Below are 23,580 nucleotides of genomic sequence, written 5' to 3'. Positions count from 1 at the left end.
TGGATGCTTGCAGGAAAAGAGGTCTGAACTGATAAGCAGCGAGTCAACCATAACATGTACAAACTAGATGGCTTCACTTTTGGCTACATGTGCACATTGGGTACTTCCACAAAACATGTGCTGTGTCTTCTCTTTTTTCAGCCAAAGACATGAAGTAGCCACATATTGAATATTTGACCAACTCATGCTGCCTGCACCTTAAAAAAAGTGGCAAATTATCACATTTTCTGACACACAGGAATTGGATGAGAGTGCAGAGGAAGTTGGGAAAAAAAGGATAACTTAACCTTTTTGATTACTAGAGTTCTCCTAATGAGGACGCGTGTCTGACCCGTACTGTGGTGAGTGGGACACACAATCTGCTTTTTTTTCCCCCATCAAATAAGTATGAGTAGAAAAGCAGGTATTTTCCTTTGTACACATTTGGTTTATTATTTGATTAATAGTTCAGATTCAAATGATTTAATCTGGGAGCCCAGAAACTAATAAACTATAAAATAGCCAAGTGTCACTATTACTTTACTGAAAAATAAAATTGTTGAAGGACTGGATCAAAATTCAACACCACCACCACAGTCTGATGTGTCTTATAAATGAGACAATGCTGTCAGCATTGTAACTCCTCCTACATGAGTCTTCTTCTAAGTGATTCTCAGTCTTCAGCAGTCACATTAACATTTCACCATTTTTGGTTTCAACCCCTTCTCTGACACCATCAGCAGAAGTAATGCCTCACATTTATTTTTCATGGGAGTAACACAATGGACTCGATAATTAGTGCTACAATACTCTTGTCAGGTGAGACAGATTTGTGCCTTCTGATTATGAATGATGTGTGCAAATAGTGGCATTTTAATTAGAGCCGTGTTTCTACTATGTGACCTAGAAATACTTTTGCGTGGTCGTTTCTTTCATTGCACTTCATCCTCTGAATCACAAGCTGCTGAAATGTGTGATCTGCTCAGCTCAGTCTGACTCTCAAAATTACTCTGTGACTTAAATGTTTTTGTTTTTCAGCTGTAGAAATGCACCAAGAAAAGGTAGTGTATAAATAGTCGTGCTAAATTTTTTGATTGTTAACCCAAAACAAACTGTGGAACATGACAAAAAAAAAAAAAAAAGATCCAAGTTCATGCAGTCATTATATATACTGTTTGCTTTATTAAGGGTTACAGAAAACTGGAGGCTTTTTAAGTTAATGTCACACCATCCATCCACGTTATTCTGACCATGCACCACCTTCGCAACATGTGTCTGGTTTTTTTGTGTGTGGCATGCGTTGATGAGTCTCACAAACAGTTCAGGAAAAGAGGACAAGAGTGTGCGTGCAAATGGGATTCTCCATACAGTTTCATTTTCTTTAGTGCTGTAGATAACTAAATATAATATAAATAATAATGAAAGTAACACACGCCTGGGCAGCACGGTAGTGTGGTGGTTAACGCTGCTGACTCACAGCCAGAAGTTTGACTCCACTTTGGCCGAGGCCTTCCTGTGTGGAGTTTGCATGTTCTCCCCCGTGTCTACGTGGGTTTTCTTTGGGTTCAGTGTTTCCTCCCACAGTCCATAGAGGTGTTATAATCATATTATCCTCCTCTACAATGGCTTTTTATAAGAATAATGATGATTTCTTCTTTAATTCTCAGCACTAAATGCTGCACTTTGTTTCAATATTGATCCTGTGGCCTGGAAGACTCTGAGGAGCTCTGCTGCTGGTTTTGGTTACCAGGTGGTTCAAAGACAGTCAGAGTAAGTCAGGACGTGCATTATATTAAATGTGCATTTGCAACTGCATGTTTAAGATTACTGTTATGTATTTTATATTTTTTGGACAAACATTTCTGTTATGCCTTCTTAACAGAAAACGTGTAGATTATTTAATCTAACCACACCTTGCTCTCTAGACTTAGATCATTGTCTGGATTTATTTCCTTAGTTTGCTCGTCAGCGCCCCACTGGAACAGTACTCACAAAATGAAAGAGGGATAATGTATAGGTGCACAACCTCCACCCAAAAGTGCCAAAATATCCAATTTGAAGGTAGGTAACCATTCATTTCTCAGTGTCTTGACAAGATGTGTTGAAACTCTTTTGGTTTGATATTTGGGTTTTGTCCTTTGTTACTTTTTAATTTTTTTTATCACTATTGTTTACATTTGTGTTTTATGTATTATATGTCACACTGGATCTTGTATATATTTAGTTTGCTGTCCATAAGAGTTGCATTTTAATTTTGTTCCTTCAGTCTCAGTGTTGTTGTTTGTCCTTTGTTGTGTTAGCCACATAGCCGTGTGTTCCCTGGTTCAGTTTTCCCTTTGCTTCCTGGATATGTATTCCTATCTCTAGATATTGGTATTCCCCAACTTTCTTCTTTGTTATTCCTTGGATTTTTGTTCATCTCTACCCTTCTCAGCATTAAATGCTCACCTTGTGTTTTGGTTTTCTGGAGTTCTGCTTTTGGATCCGCAGAATAAGACACTCCACATTCCACACAGTGTAATATGAAACCTAGCAATTAAACTTGGTTAAATCAAATTATAGTTACAGTAAATTTCTAAAGCTGATGTCTTATATTCAGCCTTCCAAATTTATATTGACTCACCAACTGATTAATCAAAACAAGCAAAGATTCTATTTTTCAAATTATTGAAAATTTTAAAATGGAATAATTGAATTCTGATTTTCATTGAAAATGTACCATGTAAATTATTGTTGAAGCTGATTTTTGTCAGTTTAGAGTCTGGAGGAGCTAGCATGTATAATGGTTATCACGTAAATTAAAGGAAAGTGACGTAAAGAAGTGTTTTAATTTAGTTTATTAGTTTTCAGTTTGTGTTTCTTTTATGAGTTTTTCCTCACTGATTGCTTTCAATGCAGCACCAGGTTTTGCAGTCAACATGTCGCTTGGTTTGACAATGAAAAGTGATCCCACAACACACAACACTGTGGTGAGTTGGTGAACTGCACACATTACCAGCACTTTGTTAAAATCAGCAAGGATCAAAATCCTCCATCCTCTGTGTGTCAGATGTGTTATTGTAGTTAGAAAATGCATAAAGGTCATTCCATGAAAAATCTTACCTGCCCCATAAAATCAGCTGATGTTTTGGGTAAAATGCTTTCAGCATATTTGTTGTAAATCCTCAAATTACGTAGAATTGAGTATAGTTTGGTTTCATTTTAATTCAAACTGCACACATTTAAGCTGTGTTACAAACTAATTGTGTTCTTCAACCCTAAATAAATGTTAATTTTTTTAAAAAGCCAGATTTGGTTGAGTTTATATGGAATGAACCATTGTTTAAGTGTCTGAATCACAACGTGACTTTGACTCCTCTCAGGTGTGTGGGCCGACCATTCCAAAGGACTGCAAAAGTATCACTATGTTCAGTGGCGTGTGCTTTAAGATGGACCCTTCTAATACATTTGGACCACCCATACCTTCTTCTCTTCAAGGTAACACTAAATGGAGTTTGTGAAAATGTACCCATAATCATTAGAGTCCTGGCGCCTCGTTAATAATAATAATAATTAAAAAAAAAAAGCCTCTTGCATTTTATATTTGAACCCAGTTTTATAGTCATTTATGTTTGTGCTTGTATAATCTCTAAATCTCAAATAAAGCAGAACTTCCACTTCCAGCACAATTTAGGGTTTAGTCAGAATTGGCAAAGGATTAAATAGAAAATCTATTTTTAGAAGATGAGATCACTTTTGAATGATTTGGTGGACTAAAAACGACAGACAAGGTCAAACCTGCAGCCACAGACATATGCATCCCAAACTGCCACACTGGAAAATAACCAGCAGGAAAATCATATACATCAAGTCTAGATGGTGTTTTGACATAATTTCCATATCAAAATAAAGTTGTATAAATTATTTTCTTTTCCCCCTTCAAATCATATTTCAGATAGTCTGTTTAATAAGTCCCTGGATTAGTTGGTTTGTAGATTTTCTGGAGTGCCCTTAATTCTTCAACACTGAAACAAATACAGTAGAAGGTGTCTGGACATTTTGAGGTAACAAAGATTAAATCTACAGCATGAATATTCATTTTATCCTTAGGCCACAAAATATTAAAGTAGTAGTTATGTTAATTACAATGGAATATCTGGATATGAAATGAATGTGGCTGGTATTCAAAAAAGGTTTGATTTCAAATTCATCCCAAAACTGAATTTAAGCTTGGTTGTTTGTTTGCTACACAGGTTATGCAATGCAGCCTCATGGCAAAAAGCAACACAGCGTGCTGTTTGTGCAGATGTTTGCAAAGATCTGATGTGCTAACATACAATGCAACTTGCAGTGTTTCTGTCCTGTCCATCTCCCTCAAACCCTCTCATGCAGTAAAAATAAATATAATGTCTATATCTGCATTCCTCAAAAGTTGTAGACAGTTCCACCATTTCCTCCTTCCTATTTTTTTTCTTTTTTCCTTCTCTCAGCTCTCAGTGGAGACGGACACATTTTTCTTCTCTCCCCAACTCTTCCTTTTTTACCCTGCTACCCTGCTTTACACTGTTATATGCTATATGTGCTTACTATGCAGAGGTTTCTTTTTGCCCCCCATCGGGCAAAATATGAGAGGATTTTTTCCTCAACTGTCGGATTCTTTTGCTTTGTTTCCCTCTTATCTCTTAAATGGCAGCACCTGTGATGGCAGCAAGGCCATGGAACACTTATCTCTTGCTTACCTCAGTCTTTGGATGGGTGTTCTGCACTTTGGTCAACTGTTGTGTTTATGTATTGTTATTATGTATTGTGTTTATGTATTGTTGTGTTAATGCATTTATGTAGGTTGACTGGCAACAGAACTGGTTCTTTAATTAAACAATGTTCTGACATGAAAGAATCCTCAGATAATGTAATGAACAAATTATTCACTTTTTAATATCAACCTTAAGTTAAAAAAAAAAAAACAGCTATGCCTATTCAGTTTGAAACTCTAATCTAATAAATCAAAATAAATATCAATAAAAATAATGACCAAAGAGGGCGGCGGGGGGAGTGCAGTGGCATGACGCTATGTTGCGCCTTCAAAATAAAAGCACGAGTAACAGATTTTTCTCCTCCGCGGTGTAATTTCTGGTTGGGACAAATGCGACTGTCTCCAATATTGTGATATATGTGATATTTATGTGATATTTATGGTCCAATTACTGAGGCTCAGAATCCTTTTGCTTGCATGACATGAGTGCGAGGAAAAATTAAAAAAATTAACTCATAATAAATTTATTTCTGATCCATCTCTTTAATAGAGTGTCAAACACAAACAGACATTGCCTTTCTGCTGGATGGTTCAGGCAGCGTATCTCCTGAAGATTTTCTAACAATGAAGAAGTTTGTGAAAGATCTAATCCAGTCATTTCTCTCAAGTGACACACAGGTGAGACACTGTGGTCCCTCTGTCAGTGAAATTATAGCACAGACATAAAATAGTTGCATTTTTATTTCTATTTAGCTCCATAAAAATTATTGTTTTGTTTATTTTTTCTCTCTTTTCCAGTTTTCTGTTACCCAGTTTGCTACTTCACCGTGGACTGACTTTTCCTTTACAAAGTTTTTCTCATCTGGATCAGTGGAGTCTACCATAGATCAAATCAGCCAATATAGGGGAATTACTAACACGGCTAAGGCCATCAGACATGTTGAGTAAGGGATTAAGTGATTTTACTGAAGCACCACTTACCTTATTGTCCAGACTTCCTGTCGAGATGATTAATTTTCTGTGAATCTGACCACACTGAGTACTGTGTGAACTCCGACTGATGCAGGGCTGTCAAAAGAGAGAATATACACTTGTGCAATGAAGTATTATCTTCCACAGAGTGGATGAGATGTATGGAATACCAGGAGACTTATGCATATTGAAATAAAGCATTTCATCTTTTAATAATAAATTGCACAATAAAATATGAATTATAATATTTATTTATTTATGTTGGTGTTCGTGACTTTCCTGGTCCTTCATAGAGATGGCCCTAACAATGGCTAAATTCAAATACTTGAATAAAATACTTGGGAAAAAAATAATGATGCTTGTTAAAATTATAATAACCCTATGACCACAAGATGCACTTTAGAAATTTTTTTGCTTAAACTATTACCATTATTCTAATCTTATTTTATTTGACAGAAAAAATGTTTTCATACCACAAAGCGGTTCCAGACCAAATGTGAAGAAAGTCTTGATAGTAATTACTGATGGACAATCTACTGACCAAAAAGATCTGGAACATGCAGTACAGCAAGTAGAGCTTAGAAAGATTGTTCGATTTGCTATTGGGGTAAGTACTTCCATTATTTAAACTTGCAGACTGTTTACTTTCATACTGATAGTGTGTTTTGATCAGTTGTCAGACTACAGTATCATGATGTTACATATGGAGAAAAGCACTGGTCTACCCACTTATTGCACCTCCTTGGCCATGGAAACCCAGGCCATGAAGCTTCTGGTGCACAATTTTGTGCTAATGGCATTAGCCAGAGGATGTTACTGACTCAGTGGAGTGTTTTAGACTTTTACACACTTAATGTCTCCTACTTTATGGCTGAGTTGCTGTGTTTCCTAAATTCTCCGCTATGGAATAATGCCACTTACACTTGATCATATATATAAAGTAGAGAAGAAATTTCATGAGCTGACTTGTTGCAATAGTGGTCTTCTATTACAGTACCACACTCAAATTCAGTGAGCTCTTTATTACAATAACCTGTTCTTTCACAGATATTTGTAAAGTTAGACTGCATGGTTTGGTGTTTGACTTTATACACCTGTGGCAATGGGACTAAAAACACCTGACTTCAAAGATTAAGAGGAATGGTCACATTCTTGTATATACACTCTGCAAACAGTATTTAATTAAATAAAAGCCCAGCACACTGACCACGTTAACTTGAAATTAAATTTCTCCTGAATGAAAATACAGAATTATTGATTACAGAAACATTGACTGTGTGGGCAACATAAATATTGGCAGTTCAGGAAAATAGTAAAAACTATTTTATAACATGAGCTAACTGATCTGTTCATTGATTTGGGTTCTATTCAGTAAATAGTTTAATATATGCCTGTAAATTTTATTTTATTTTTTATAATTTGGATAAAACCCTTACGTTTATGGACTGTATTTTAATAAAGCAAATCATGTTGCACCATATGAGAAGTCAACATTTTTTTCAACCCTAGGTGGGAAATGCATTTAATATATCTGAAGCAAAACAAGAACTGGACACCATTGCATCGTCTCCCTCAGACAAACACGTGTTTCAAGTGGAGAACTTCGACACACTTGAAATAATAAGACAGAATCTGCAGGACAAAATTTTCTCCATTGAAGGTACAAACATAAAGTTAATGTTACAACTTTGTTAAAATCCCTGTAATTGTTCCAAAAATTAAAATGATTACATTGTATTAACTTTATTGTATTTTATTTATTACTGTATCATTTCAAGCTAAACATACTGTCATTATACATTTGTGAAATGAACAATAACTGCTCAGAAACTACTTGAAGCATAATGAAAGAAGGAACTTGTAAAGTTGAATTTCTTGTATTGTTTGTGTTTTTACCTTTTCATTTATTTTTCTGTTACAGGATCTCAAAGCGCTGGAGAGTCACTGAAAATGGAAATGTCTCAGGAAGGATTCAGTGCAGCTTTTGTGCCTGAGGTCATTAAAACTACCAGAAACTCACCACACAGTCCAGTCATAGAAAGAGTCACATGTGCCTGTGTTGCACTTTTTTTTTTTATGTAAACGCAAACAAACATTTACACAGTTAAACACAATCCAGGTTTACAATGTAAAATAAATTATATATAAAATCTATTTCCTGTCTACACTTTAGGGAATTCAGATGTCTATTGTTGGTGCAAACCAGTGGAAGGGAGGCTACGTGCAGTACACAGCAGGAGGCCAGAAGGTGAAAACATATGAAGATGTGTCTTTGGAGCCTGACAGTTATCTTGGTAATAATATTACACTTCTAACAATATAACTCATACACATGTGATCATTCATATTTGCAGCTCTGCTGCAATTCTTTTACCTATACACATACATCAGTTGGCCAAATGGACTAATAAGGAGTCTAAATCTGTCTTCCTCATTTTGACCACCTAAATTCTAGGTTACTCCATGGCAATTGCTAAAACCCAAAGTGACTCTCTGACAATTGTTGGTGCTCCAAGATATAAACACAGAGGAGTTGTGGTCACTGTTAACAGAAAAAGCTTGAAAAACCAAACGATTAAGCCCTTTTCATTGCAAGTAAGTATTTATAACAGGACAGAATTGAATGAGATCATATACTATGTATCAATTATTTTCTCAAATATGAACTTTGTTATTTCCCTTTATGCAATTTTTTTCATCAATAATTTGTTGCTTACACAGTATCAGACTGGTGAATATTTCGGGGCAGAGGTGTGTGCCATGGACATAGATAATGATAACATCACTGATCTAATCTTCATATCTGCCCCAATGCACGCAGAGCCTGATGGAGAGGGAAGAGTTTATGTTTGCAGATTAACTGGTTTGGTAAATCACAGTTTGATCTGCTGCAGTTGAAATGACCAGTTTGTCTACATTTTAATAATCATTAAAGATGTGTTTTCCTTTTATCCTTTCAGTTTGTCGAGTGTAATTTTGATGATCCGTTAATACTCAGAGGACATGCAGCTGTCAAAGGAAGGTTCGGCTCTTCTCTTGCTGGGCTGCCTGATCTAAACTCAGATGGATTCAGGGATTTGGCAGTTGGAGCACCTTTGGAGAATGATGGTGAAGGCAGCATCTACATATTCAACAGTGAAGGAGGAAGAATCAGTCTTACTTACTCACAGGTACACAACATCAAAGAACTCACAAGGATGACTAAACACAATTATCATGTAAAGTCAATATCTATACAATCTGCATCTTGGTTAATAAAAATATTTTCATGTACACAGAGAATTACTGGCTCTGAGGTTCAGTCAGGACTGAAGCTTTTTGGCCTATCAATCAGTCAATCATCGTTTGACCAGAGTGGTGATAAACTCCCTGACTTAGCGGTGGGTTCAAAGGGCACAGTTGTCTTATTGAGGTAAGTCCAAGATAGTCTAGTCATGTGTTATTGCCGTTTATGGTAATTCTACCGTTTTTCTTGATGGTCAACATTAATGAATGCACTACTGGTCAAAAGTTTATGTTAATTTAAAAGGTCAATATAATAAGAACTGTGCCTTTGTTTTATATGAATTGATCATAAATGATGGAATTATACATGACAAATAACGGATTTACATATAATACAAAAATACATATGCAGGGTAAATTGGTGTCTGTTTTTCACTAATCATAGCAAAATGTTTTTACAGTTATCTTGCGTATAATGAAAAGTGCTCTGCAGATTAAAGAAACAATAAATGTGGTTGGTTAAACATGTTGAATAACAGATTTGATTCAAGGCACAAAATGAAATGTGAAATATCTAAGAGTAGCTTTGTTCTAACAAATGATTACACTGTTGGGAAGTCTTGTTACTAGTTCAGGTCAGAACCCCGAAAATGGAGACCAGGTGTTAGCCTGTTATCTATTGTGAAGCTAAAAGTTGTTCATATGTATTTTCCAATTATGTCCATTTCCAGATCAAGGCCCATAGTAATGGTGAAAGCTGAAGTGTCATTCAGCCCAAAACAAATCCCTACTCACAATGTAAGCTGCTCAAAACCACTAAAGAACACAGCTACAATCTGCTTTTCCATGAGCAGAGTGTCTACAATCAATACAGGTTCATCATTCTCCTCACTTTTTCTACACCACAAAGCCACTGCATCAGTTTATTTTTTTAGTTTATGCACATTTGTAACATTTAAATCTCTGATTTATTGCAGCTCAAGCAAGGATTAATTATACTTTAACACTGGATGCCACTCGCAAACCTCCAAACAACCGAGCTTACATCAGTGGGAAACAAAGAGAGCAGTCTGGATCAGTTACTGTTGACTTGGGAAGAAAAGAGTGCTCAACTATAAAATTCCTTATTGAGGTAAAACCTAATAACATCAGAAAATATCTACTCCAACCAACAGAGGTTCAATTCCTTAAAGAAAAGATTTTGATTTCCATTTTGTTTTTATGAGTCCTCCAACACTGAATCCAAGCCTAACACTGCTCTTTTCTTGCAGGCCTGCCCAGAAGATGCTTTCAGTGAACTTTCCAATGAGCTCAAATTCATATTTGATGGTTTGCCCTCAAACACAAATCTCAGACCAAGTCTCGCCCCGCAGGCTCAAACCACAACCATTTATCCTGTAAGTGAGCTTTAAAAACACCTTATTAACTAGACATCTGAGCCTAGTCTTTAGTTTTGCCCTCACATTGTCTGAATTTATTTCATTGCTGGCATGCAGCTGACCAATACCTACTGGAGAGACTTCTTTTCAAGTACTAGAAGGAAATGAGTCAACATTACTACAGTAAATGCAAACTGTACTAAGAACTTTACAGTTTTCTACTTTTACTTTCTACAGCATATACCTCTAGTTTTGACACCAAGGAGAACCTGTGCAGTTCTCAGCTGCTTCAACAGCAGTAAAAAACTTCAACTTTACTTTGGAAAGAAAGCAAATTCAAAATACACAAACCTTCACCTCATGAAGAGTCCCTCTGTCTAAGATCATGCTTAGGTTAGATAGGCTTCTTGGGTGTGCAGAGGACTAAGATGTTTTCTAGAAGTAGACCAAGAATATTAACAGAAATTATTTTGTTCCCAGTAACAACAACGTGATAGCACAGCCAGATGGCAGAACACACAATGTGTTTGCTGGATTCACCTGTACAATATTAAATTTTGTTTGTGAATGATGTATAATATAACCTTTTTTCCCTCATGTCCTCTTCCACAGTTAGGGTTTGAGATCAACTGTGGCACTGACAACAAATGTGTTGATGACCTGAAGGTGGATTTCAGCTTCACCAGGTGAGGCCCAGCTTGCTTTGGTGTCTGGTGACATGTTAGATTGAAGAGCTTATACACTGAAACTGACTGTTGAGTAAAAACACTGGGATTTTGGGGACGGTCCATTATTTAGTGTATAATATCTGGTCATTAAAAATTCAATTTTGTTATGATAAAAGAAAAAAGCAACAAACACACGAACAAAAGTGAACAGAAATTTAGAAAACAAACATTCTTGCTTTTCTTCAAATACATTGTTAGTTACAGGTTGTTTTTAAATATATAATTTACTTTTGGGTCCTAAGCTGAAATAGCATACATGCTGGGCTAAAGTAACACATAACAACCCACTGTCTGTGTATATCTGCCCTGTTAGTGACATTTAATAACTGAAGTATTAAACAGCTATTTAAAGGATTGTCAGATAAATTAAATACAATTGATGAGCTGATCACTCAGTGATTTAAATGATCTGCTGAGAATCTTCCCATAGAAACAGCTCAACAGACTTTCTCTTTAATGTCTGTTTTGGCACCAATTTATGGTTCCAATTTCTGCTTTTATTTTTGAATAAATTGCAGCAAAATTAGCATGGCTGTAGTCTAAATTTTGTCTCCCTTTATTCCCGTCCTCCTTCATATTCTGCCAGATCCTCAGAGGTTAAAGTGGGCATTGATGAGCTTTTGGATGTCACAGTCACAGTGGAGAACAGAGGGGAAAACTCCTACAACAGCCGTGTTATTCTTACCTACCCAGCTGGACTCTCCTACAGGAAGTTCACCATTCTGCAGGTAAGGCATCAGGATCAAGTCTGTATCAATTCACCACTGATGTGCTGCTCTCCCAATGCATACAGCAGTCATTTTGTTTTCTAATAAAGGGAAGAATTGAGTGCAACTCCTTGGACAGTGAAGATGGTTTATCACGAGGAAGCACAGACTGCTCTATTGACAAGCCAATTTTCAAGAGCAAAGCTAAGGTTTGTTTTTTATTTTTTTGTTCAGAACATCTTTTCTCATTCATTGTTTCTCACTTTTGTACAGTTTCTAAACAAAGAGCAGTCACTCTCATCTCTCTCCTTCAATTAAGGCTTCCTTCATTGTGTCCTATGGGGTTGACACCAACAGTCAGCTTGAGAGGAAGATTTTTGTCACTGCAAATGCCACCAGGTACTCTAGTTCCTTTGGTACAGGTACTCTTCATTTAAGCAATAAGCCCGCAGATACAGTACAAATAATTTCACTTCTCTCTTTCAGTGGAAATCAGGAGCATGCTGCTACAAGTCAACTCTACAAAAAGAAATCGATCAATGTGAAGTACAGCATTTTTATGACATTTGAAAGGTGTGTTGTTGTTCTGTTCTTAACAAAGAAAATTATTTAGAAATTGACAAATGTTGTATTGCATGGTATTTTTGTAATGTTTAAAATATGTCTGTTTAGCTCCCTCAGCTACAACAATTTCACATTTGGGATGAATAATTTACAGAAACCAGTCCAACAATCTATCCAGGTAAAATGTAACACCTGTATATATCTGAAGTTTTTAAAAGTTCATTGTATGATTTAGATCTAACTACATCCTTGGTTATCCATTTCTCTCCATCTTTTAGGTTACAAATGATATCAGAGCGCTTAATTTCACTGTGGTGATCAGGGTTCCAGTGACGCTCGGTGAGAAAGACATTTGGGTGGATTTGAACAGTCTACAGGTAAAATATATGTCAGAAATTTTAGCTGCTGACTCCAAAAATGGCTCAATCTTAGGTTTTTGGGACACAACCAAACATACGTGAAATAAATATATTTTAGATTTCAGATTGTCAGAGAGGAAATGATGAAGAATCGGGTGTCAGAAATTTTGTTCCTCAGATAAAAGAGAATAAAGTAGTGGTAAGTATGTTTCTACACTTTAACCATTGAAATTCAGCCTAATAGTAGATTTAAAAACACATTATATCACATTAAATTGGATCAAAGCTTGTGTTACATTCACTCTTCTTTTAAATCCCCCACAGGACTGCTCTGTAGCCAGGTGCAGAGTGTTTAAGTGCAACACATTCATGGGAATACGGGAGAGCAGGACGTATGAAATCTCTGCCAACCTCAGTTCACAATGGATAGAGCAGGTAGTTGATGGGTAGTTTGTATAACATCAATATATATATATATTTTTTTTTACAATCGTTCCTGGGTATGTTGTAGTAACTTGGTTGAATCTTTAGATTTAATAATTTTCGTATTAAAGTCAACCACTGCCTAATTTAGGTTCAACTCATTCCATTCGTTTTGGTCTTAGATTGGACTTCAATCTGCCAAATTCCTCTTGACCAGCACAGCCAGTCTGGAGTACGACAAAAACCAGTACATCTACTTTTCAACAGGGTCCAACAACAATCCTCCAGTTCGCAAGGTGATTACACATTATTTTCTCTTGTTTGATTTATAAGAGCTTGAATGTCATCCACATTCTGTCACCTCATCTCTCAGATTGAGGCAGAGGTAGAAGTGTATCCTAAACCAGATTTCACCAAAGAGATCGTTGGAGGATCCCTGGGAGGGTTGGCTTTACTGGCTTTACTCACTGCTGGCCTGTATAAGGTGAAAGACTCTTCTTACAGTTTTTCAATTATTTACACAGCTGAACAAATTATTAGTGAACACGTCCAGTTTATTTAAAAAGTTATTTTATTCATTTCTGTAGCTTGTTTTTTTAATCCATATTGCAACTCTAACACAGAACTGCTGCATTTCTGTTTTTTTTTTTTTCCTTTGCACTCCCAGGCTGGATTTTTCAAGAGTAAATACAAACAAATGATAAATGAAAATGAAGAAGACAGTCCAGTTCCAGAGACTGATGCAGGTGCACCCCCAGCAAAATAACAAAATTACATTTGTAGTTGTAAATTTAATCTCTATGAAAGATTTAGACCACGCTGATATCTTTAAGAATGCACAGTGTGTAGAAATGTCCATGCTACCACATTTGATTCATTAAACTTGTGAAATGTGACTTTGCTTTTTCCAGAATAAATGGCAACATATGTAACATATCTTTTAAGCTTTGTGTTCTGAATTTGTTTAAGAAGACGTTTATTTCATATTTGCAGTATGTAAATAGATTATTTCATTTTGCTCTCATCTGAATCATTTTCCATTTTTTAATTTGGGGAAAAAAACAGCAGTGTACTGTACAGAACATATTCTTCTATAAGTAGTTTATAAAAACAAAAACAAAAATAGCTAACATGTTAATATGATGTTTTTCTTCAGTTTGACATTAGTTGCAGTTCTTTTAATTTTAACAAATAGTGAAGAAACCTCTAGCAGAACAAGGCTCAGGGAGGAGCAGTCATCTGCCACGACCGGTTGGGGTTAAGGGGAGAGAGACAGGACAAAAGACATGCTGTGGAAGAGAGCCACAGATTAATAATAACTAATGATTAAATGCAGAGTGGTGTATAAACACAGTGAAAAGAGGTCAATTCAATTCAATTTTATTTAAATGGCGCCAAATCACAACAGTCACCATTCATTTATTGTAAGGTAAAAACCCTACAATAAATGAATGAAAAGGAAAGAGTACATCATGCCCCTACACTGTAAACCCCGATTTTGATTCCATTTAAAAATAGTGAGTTCATATTACTTAAAATTGCCTAGAATGTGAACATTACTTGTTAATGCTGAGTAGACTGTACTTTTTGATGGTCTATCTTATTGTAATCATGTGTTTGAGTTCAAACAACTTAATATCATCAAGTTTTGCACCTGCTAAAAATCTAGTATATACCAGTTTTAACAGACCGGATTAATGCACAGCTGCATGGTGGCATGATGGTTAGCACTGCTACCTCACAGGTAGAATACCATCTAGAAGGTCTGGGTTCAATTCCGGCTTGGCCCAGGCCTCTTGCTGTTTGGAATAGAAGACATTTGGTGTTTTTGTTCACAACGCTCTCTCGTATAGTTTTTTTTATTGTTCCTTCGACAAATGTTATTTGTAAATGTAAATGTACCAGCATTCAGCAGGGCTGAGTTTTATCATGTTTATTTACCAAACTTAAACAGACACAGTTCAACACTGTAAAAAATATTTGTGTTACTGGGCAGCATGGTGGTGTGGTAGTTAGCACTGCTGCCTCACAGCTAAAATAGCTATCTGATAGTCTGGGTTCAATTCCACCTTAGCCCAGGACTCTTGCTGTGTGGAGTTTGTATGTTCTCCCTGTGTCTGTGTGGGTTTCCTCCCCCAATCTAAAGACATGCAGTTACTGGGGTTAGGTTAATTGGTCTCTCTAAATTGCCCACAGGTGTGAATGGTTGTCTGTGTCAGCCCTGCAACAGGCTGGTGACCTGTATGGGGTGTACCCTGCATCTTACTGCCTTGTCAGCTGGGATAGGCTCCAGCCCCCACCACCCCCCCACACAACCATGAAAAGGATAGGGGAACTGATTGATCAAAAGCCATTTTATTTTTTCATGAACTATAAAAGATAAGTTTGGTCAATTAGAACATACAATTTAGTTCAATTGGAAATGGAGTAGTGCTTACTTAACAGGCTGAGTTAAATGAACTGTTTCATTACTTAAAAAATTGAAGGCAACGAGTTACCTTGGTTTTTTTAAGCAGATTCAATTTATCCGGGTTTACAGTGCAGCAACCTAGGCCTATAACAGCATAACTAAGGGAGGGTTTCAGAGTATGAATGTGTGTGAATGTTAGATAGCAAACACTTAGCTGTACAGTAGAAGGAAGTGTTGTATGAATGGGTAAATGCAAACGTGTTGTATAAAGTGCATTGAGCGCTTAGCAAGAGTAGAACAGTGCTATTTAAGAACTAGTCCATTTACCATTTCCGGGTCACCTGATCCAACCCTAACTATGAAGTGTGATCCAATAGGAAGGTTTTAGGCCTAATCTTAAAAATAAAGAGGGTGTCTGTGTCCCAAATCCAAACTGTGAGCTGGTTCCACAGAAGAGGGGCCTGAAAGGTGGGTCATGATTATTCAAAGCCTATTATGTAAGAAGAAGGGTTTTAAATTCTGGATTTAACAGGGAGCCATTGAAATGAAGGTAATATGGGAGAAATATGCTCTCCCTTTCCTGTCAGTACTCTGTAGCATTTTTGGATCAGCTGAAGGTGTCATGGCTGGCTGTGTGAGTAGCAGGATTAGACCCCAGGATGCAGACTCTGAGACAGAATTAAACTTAAAAGGGTGGTTTATTAGCAGAATGGCATGAAATAAGGAAGACAAATAACTGGACTGGACGGGAGCCAGAACTAAACAAAAACTAACAGGCAAGGAGGCACACAGCCAGGAATCATTGAAGACAACACAACAAAGAACAGAGAAAAACTAACAGCTTAAATGCACACACCAGGTAATCAGGGCAAGTGGAAACAACAGGTGAAACCAGTGAAACTAATAACAGAGAAAGCAAAACTGAACACAACGCACAAGGAACTAGGGGCTGTCAAAGTAAAACAGGAAACACAGAGACATGGGACAGAGACACAGGCTAGTCACATCACTAGGAATAAAACTCAGTACAAAAACACAGGTGGCCAGGGACATGACAAAGGACAAAACAGACAAGAACACAGATAATACAATAATGAACACAAAGCACAATAATGAATAACAAGACGGGAACTAAGATGGAAAACAAACTGGGAAAATAACTCAGTGAAAACAAAACCTAAAAACAAAACGCTGGACACAAGACCCAGGACCACGACAGAAGCCTTTTCAGGGAGCTTTTAGGACAATCTGATAATGAAGAATTACAATAGTGCAGCCTAGAATTAATAAATGCATGAATTAGCTTTTCAGCTAAACATCCTGTCTCACTCTGAGACTTAGCTGTTTTACAACTACTCTTTCAAGAATTTTTGAAAGAAAAGGAAGGTTGGAGATTAGCCTATAATTAGCTGGATGATGTTTTTTAAATAATGGCTTAATTACTGCCATCTTAACAGCCTGAGTATGTACTGTAGCCCATTAATAAAGATAAATCAATCATATTTAAGATCAAAGCATTAATTAATGATAGGACTTCCTTGAAGACTCTTGTAGGAATGGGGTCTAATGGACTTGTGGATGACTTGGAGGAAGTAACTACTAAAGTTAATTCTGAAAGATCAATTGTAAAGAATAATTTTATCTCCAAGGGTTAAAGTTTTGTTTTTGAAGGAATTCATGAAGTCATTGCTAGTTAAGCAAATATGGTGGCATAAACATGGCATCTGCTGCAATTTGAATTTGCAATCAGTCCACAATTCACTTGATGGCTCCGTAATGCACTTGTTTTTTGTTGATCCAAACATTCATCTCATGGTTGTATGTCCAGGCTGTTAAACTGGTTCCATTGCCAGAGCATGGTCTTACCCTGGGCTTGATAGGTTTACATATCTGGGCAGTGTCAGTGATGGTAGTTTTAAAGGTGAGTTTAGGCATTTATCCTTCATTTATTCCAGGCTGAACAGTTTTTTAATTACTCTATCTGAAGTTCAGTGCAAGTTCGAAATAGAGGCTTTAAATCCTGGTTGTAGCATGACTGCATCTAGATGTGCATGAATTTAAAAAAGGGGGGGAAACTTTGCACCTCAGATATGCATCTGGTGTGAGATTGTGGTGACAAAAGTCTAGCTTGTTACTGGTGAGGCATATAGTGTGAACAAATAAGAATGCATAAATGTGATAAGGAAACAAAATAAGCAGTATCAACTGGTTGGTCATCTACCAGCCAGGCAGAGTTCCGATATTCCATATTTCTAGATGTCCAATGTAATACTGAATTCTACTCTTTTTAAAAAAAAATCTTTTACAATTTTTGATTCAGGGATTGGATGAGAGTGCAAATGAGGCCAAGTGAAAAAAACACATTAACATTTTAATTTTTAGGTTTCTTTTAATAATACAAATGATTTTATATTTTCATCATATTATTAGGAAAAGAAAAGTAGGCATTTTTTCTTCACAATTTCCTTTGTATACAATCTGTAAAGTGAAACAATATTCTCAATAGGCCTCAATAGGCTCATTTACAATTTAAAGTGATGAATGCTGACAGAGGGCACTAGTTACCTCCTAGTAGCTCAAACAAACCTCTAAACACACAAATAGCATCATACCACACTACACACACTTCTCTGCAGGCTGGGAAACAGTTACCCGCTAACACTTGTGAACAATGTGCCCACGCTCACAACAGTATTGACGCTGATTCGTACTAAGACTGAGCAGCTGTTCACCAGCTTTTATCTGCAGGAGATTAATTGTTGAGCCAGCTGTGCACTGGCTCCTGGAGAGAAATTGATGGCAGTTGACTCCAACCTGTGCTGTGACACACTGCTTCAGCCTAGCGTGGGATTTCTCCCCTCTGAACCCAGCAGGAGCACACATAAGTTCAATCTATGAAAAAAGCACACACACCATGCACACTGGATTTCCCATACGTGTTGTGGTTTTGTCACTTATGCCGCCCCACTGATCTGACCTTTCCCCACTGCATGGTGAACAGTCATTTTCTCAAAGTAGTTTTTTGGTGGTCTGAGGGACTTTCATCTTGTCTACCAGCATCTCAATCTGAAATGTCGTGTGAGTTCTGCATTCTCGAAAAACTAAATAGTTCCAGCAGAAATGATAACAATTCTTCACCAGGCTAGGTTATTTAACCTGCATTTAATTGCTTCTTATTTCCGCTGGCTACATACATCCTAAAATTTAGTAGTCATACACAAAATATATGAGGACAGGAACCAAAGACATCCCCATCAGAATAACAAAGATCACATTTGTAGTTGTACATTTAATCTATACTGCTAAAAAAAAAGGAACACTTCTGAGGCATTGATCTGGTCAGTTGTTAATCAGTTTCAGCTGCTTTGAGGGTAATTAAATTAACAAACAGTAGGTACTCTAAAGAGGCAACAAACAGGAAGAGTTTTACAGGTGGAAGCCAAAGTCTCCTCATTTTTTTACAGAGCTGCACAGGTAGTCCAACTCCTCTTTCTCAATTCCAGCACATTACTTATCGAAGATGACATCACGGCTGTAAAACAATTTGTTATGTTCCACATCGTACAGCCTGCATCCTTTGGTGTGAATGTCATATCCAAGGAATATATATTTCTTGGCCCTGGAGTCAATCTTCTGCCTCCCATCCTTGGGTACGTGAGAATACGCCAGGTAACCAAACTGTCTCAGCATGACCATCTGTGGCTTCTCGCCAGTCACAGACTCATAAGGCATCATCCTCTTAACTGAAATAATTGGGCACCTGTTCCTTCAATAGACTTACTGTTAACACAGCCTTTGCCCAGAACTCACACTGTCTGCCAAGAAAAATTCCAGCCCTTGGACAAATGTAGTTGATGACCCCTGCTATAAGCATTAATATACGGCTGTGAAGGCCAGTTGAAAAGGTATGTCGTCACTTTGAGATCTCCGTTAATACTACAGCTGAAACACTCTGTTTACATACTTATCTTTTGCAATGGATATTAGCATGGAGTATGCTGAAATAAAACTTTCTGTGGGGTGACTGATGAAGATCAAATGCAATGGATGCGTACACACGTCGCATGGACTTCATTTTTATGATTCTATTAGTTGCATAGGGGACGGTTCTGAATTTTCCAAAATGTGGTAAGTGTTTTGATGAGTTTAACATGTGGAAAAAAAACATTGCCAGAAGAAGTGATGCTGTTATGTAGATAGAGGAACCAGAGTAGAGCAGGTGTAGTTCAAAAGTTGGCTAAGCGATGTGTGAACACTGTTGCAAACTTTGTCTAAAACTTGGTCATTCCAAGAGTTGTTTGTTTGGGCTGGGTCAGGCATACAATGGTGAGACATAGTGATACATATCTGCCAACACTGTCACATATATGTGTGTGTGATAGCGTGGATCCATGGATGTGTACACTATGTATTCGGTGTGTGCTTACTGCATGTGCCTGAGTAGCCGTGCACGCTGGGCCTTGGATGCAGTTTTCTGTACCATCTGTCCTGTCCTGTATCATTTACCAAGAATACTGGGTAGTCAATATGACTCATGAAAAATTCTGATGTGTGCAAAATCAAAGTTCAGAAATATGAGAAAAAATGATGGGAAAAGGCCTAGAATAGAGCTTGAAATGAATGATTGTGGCTTCATTTTCAACAGTAGTTTGTCAAAGAAGAAAGTAATTAGGACCAACTTAGTGACTCAGTGCTCATAGGTAGTCATGTGGTACTCCCAGAGCAGGAAAGATCCTTCACACAGACTGATTAGGGAACCTTTCCTGCCAGCCTCAACTGGGAGCAGGTTTGCCCTCCTCTGATCCTGCACTATGGGCCAGATCATGATCCTTTGATGATTTTCCTTTCTAAGGCCTCCTTGCAGTATCCTCCAACATCCTGTTAGTATACCAGAAATGGAAGAAATGTAATGTTATGTATCTGTCTGTCATTTAGGGCCAGAAGAGGAAAAAACAGTAATTATTATGCATTTTGTTTCTGCTAACTTCTTTTTTTTTTTCAAAGTAAAGTTTCATTCAGTCTTTGGAGCCAAAAAAAAAAAAAGGTGTTTCCACATTTCTTTGTTGAGCCAAAGGTCTCATCAAATGGTTGTATGTCCAGGCTGTTAAATTGGTTCCACTGCCAGAGCATGGTCTGAGTTTGAGAGGTTAACTTTTCTGGACAGTCTCTGTGATGGTAGTTTTCATGGTGCTTTTAAGTACTGTTATCCTTAATATAGTTTAAAGGTTACTGCCCCACAGCCTAATAGAGGAGTCGTGGACACTGTCAGTGTGTCAGTGAAATTCATTTGATTGATTAAACAAGTTTTCTTGTTGTGTGTTCTGTGTTCTAGTAGCTGCAATTCCAGGAGTGTAAAACAGAATCAGCAACAGAGTAGAATCAAGTATAACAACATGTTATAAATTGCCAAACTAGTACATGCACATTCCTATGACAATGCAATGCACAGATTGTGCTTGATTCAGTGGTTTTAGTAATATATGGATTATCAACTTGCATATATAAAACACCACACTTTGTAGTACAGTCCTCTGGTCATGCCACATATGGCATCTGGATGTAAGAGAATTTACTCCTGATAAGAGGAACTATGACATCTCTTCTTATGGTGTTCTGCTTCCACAGGGCAGTTTACATCAAAGAAACTGTTGGCCTCTTATTCTAAGATATGAGGATCATCTTTCATTAATGACTCCTTGTTTATCAAATCAGGTCAATCACTAAGCTTGCTAAAGGTTGCACATTCACACAGTCAAGCTGAAGTGCTCTTTGCATCAATTTCTCACACAGTTTATAGCAAAGCATTAAAAACAGAAGGGAAATGTTGCACCTCGAATATGCTCAGAGCATCAGTTGTTAGGCTGTAGTGACAAAAGTGTACTGTGTCAGTGGTGGGCAGTTGCAGAAAAAGAGGGACTTCCTGAAAAGAGGGTGTAGTGTGAACAATTACGAATGCATAGATGTGATAGGGAGGAAAAAATAAGCAGTGTCAACTGGTTGATCATCTACCAGCCAGGCAGAACTGAGAAATTCACGGTTTTTAGATGCAGAATCTAATACTTAGTGCTACAGTTTTTTTTTAATCTTTTACAATTTTTGATCAAATATTCAGGAATTGGATGAGAGTGCAAATGAAGTCAGGTGAAAAGAACACATTAACATTTTAATTTTTAGGTTCCTTTTTTCATGAGGAGGCTTATCTGACAGACAATACAAATGATTTTACATTTTCATCATATTATTAGGAACAGGAAAGTAGGCTGTTTTTTTTATTTACATTTTCCTTTGTATACAAACTGTAAAGTAAAACTATATTCTAGACAGGCCTTTGCCTATTTACAATTTAAAGTAATAAGTGCTGACAGAGGGCACTAGTTACTTCCTAGTAGCTCAAAAACACCTCTAAACCCACAAACACATCAAACCACACCACGACACACACCACGCTCTATGCACTAAATGAGCAGAGTAATGATTTTCTGCAGCATTAATCTTTTGTTCTATTTTCAAAAGTGGCCTCAAATGGATCATTTAGTGCAGAAGAAGTCATGTGACCCATGAAACACCTTTTTTTTTAAAAAAAATATGTGTGTAGTGTATACAGAGCCTGAAGCAAAACCTCTTGTTTAACAGAGAAAATTGATAACCAGTGTTGTGATACTTGTGATCTTCAGCTAAGGCAAAGAAAAACTGGCTGTGTTGAACTTTCTAGTATTATACCCTTCAGGTAATCACCTGCTTGTTTCCAACTTATTTGACCCTGCATCTGCCTTTGCTACTTGTGGCTAATGTTATCTTAAATTTATAACATAATACACATACACAAATTTATAAAAATATATCAGAAATGCAAAACAATGAGGTAAATCTATGACAGGGGTCGGCAACCTGTAATCTGGAAAGAACCATTTGGATACTTATAATTTACTTCCGCGAGCCGCACAGAGCCACAGATTAAGCTTGAATGAGCCACATGCGGCTCCGGAGCCGCAGGTTGCTGACCCCTGATCTATGATAAGCCATAAAGGCCACAGTTAACCAAGTGAGGCTGTGGTGACAAGAAAAAAGAATATATTTTTAAATGCTTTTAGATTTCCGAAAACTATGAAATGATGAAAATGTGCACGTGTGTGTGTGACAAACTGATGAGTCTCACACACAGCTTATGAAGACAGGATGTGTGCGCACACACGTGTGATTCTCCAATCCACTGCATTTTTTTTCTTTGGTACTGCAGCTAAGCAAATGTATGTGCTATGATTTTCAAGTCATTGCGCTGAGCCACATTGTTCAGAACTCTAAAATGTCTGGCTTTGGTGCTCTCTAGTGGTAATACAAGAAACAGTATTGGTATTGATTAGCCATCACCAGTTTGTCCATCTGTATCTGGACGTTCCACAAGATCTTAGCTCTTTTTTGTTGTTGTTTGTTTTTTTCAGTTTATTGTATGCTTTAGACCTAACTGATGCTTAGTTGTGGTGATCAGGGTTCAAGTGAAACTGGGGGGAAAAGACATTTGAGTGGATTTCAGCAGTCAACAGGTAATACACTGTATAAGGCAAAGGTTTTAGCTGCTGACCCCCAAAAATGGCTCAAGCTTAGGGATGAGTGCATGTGGGAAAATTGGGACAAAATGAAACATACATGAATTAAATGCATTCCTGATTGCAGACTGTCAGAGAGGAAATTATGAAGAACCACGTGCCAACACATTCATGGGAATACGGGAGAGCGGGACATACAAAATCTCTGCTTACCTCAGTTCAGGATGGATCAGGTATTGATAAGTAGTTTGTGTTAGATGGTGCATTGATAGATATTTGGATGACAGGTCATCCTGTATATATGCTGGTAAGATACCTTTGTTAAATCTTCAGATATAATAATCTCTCTATTACACTGAATAATGTCCACAAGCTGTTATCATCTCCCTTCCTGGTACTCTCAGAGCAGTGAGCATTCTCCATTCAGACTGAGCATGAAAACCCCTGCAGCTGGCCTCAAATGGGAGCAGCCATGCATTTCATCCTCTGACCCCGCACTATTGCACAGGTAGAGTGGTTTTTCCTTTCTGGGGCCTCCTTGCATCCATCCTCCAATGG

The 23,580-nt window shown here is 37.3% G+C and overlaps 1 protein-coding gene across 1 annotated transcript; it reads left to right on the top strand.

Annotated features, from left to right (window-relative positions):
* The first annotated feature begins 729 nt into the window (after positions 1 to 729).
* LOC115798180 (integrin alpha-M-like) lies at positions 730 to 13,859 on the top strand. The gene is made up of 30 exons (XM_030754931.1): positions 730 to 798; positions 1,647 to 1,749; positions 1,937 to 2,040; positions 2,878 to 2,948; positions 3,342 to 3,456; positions 5,262 to 5,389; positions 5,510 to 5,655; positions 6,140 to 6,290; positions 7,193 to 7,343; positions 7,605 to 7,678; positions 7,857 to 7,977; positions 8,139 to 8,278; positions 8,405 to 8,551; positions 8,644 to 8,853; positions 8,962 to 9,095; positions 9,640 to 9,782; positions 9,886 to 10,040; positions 10,180 to 10,305; positions 10,900 to 10,973; positions 11,602 to 11,743; positions 11,833 to 11,931; positions 12,042 to 12,121; positions 12,209 to 12,295; positions 12,395 to 12,464; positions 12,565 to 12,663; positions 12,764 to 12,844; positions 12,970 to 13,080; positions 13,251 to 13,364; positions 13,442 to 13,552; positions 13,736 to 13,859. Exons 1-30 carry the CDS (start codon positions 762 to 764, stop codon positions 13,832 to 13,834), a joined length of 3,423 nt encoding a protein of 1,140 aa, XP_030610791.1. The 5' UTR covers positions 730 to 761; the 3' UTR covers positions 13,835 to 13,859.
* Positions 13,860 to 23,580: the final 9,721 nt, after the last annotated feature.

This window comes from Archocentrus centrarchus, chromosome 19 (genome assembly GCF_007364275.1).
Source record: "Archocentrus centrarchus isolate MPI-CPG fArcCen1 chromosome 19, fArcCen1, whole genome shotgun sequence".
Lineage (NCBI taxonomy): Eukaryota > Metazoa > Chordata > Actinopteri > Cichliformes > Cichlidae > Archocentrus > Archocentrus centrarchus.
Note: the sequence above shows the minus strand (reverse complement) of the source record. Positions and strands in the feature narration are given on the sequence as shown.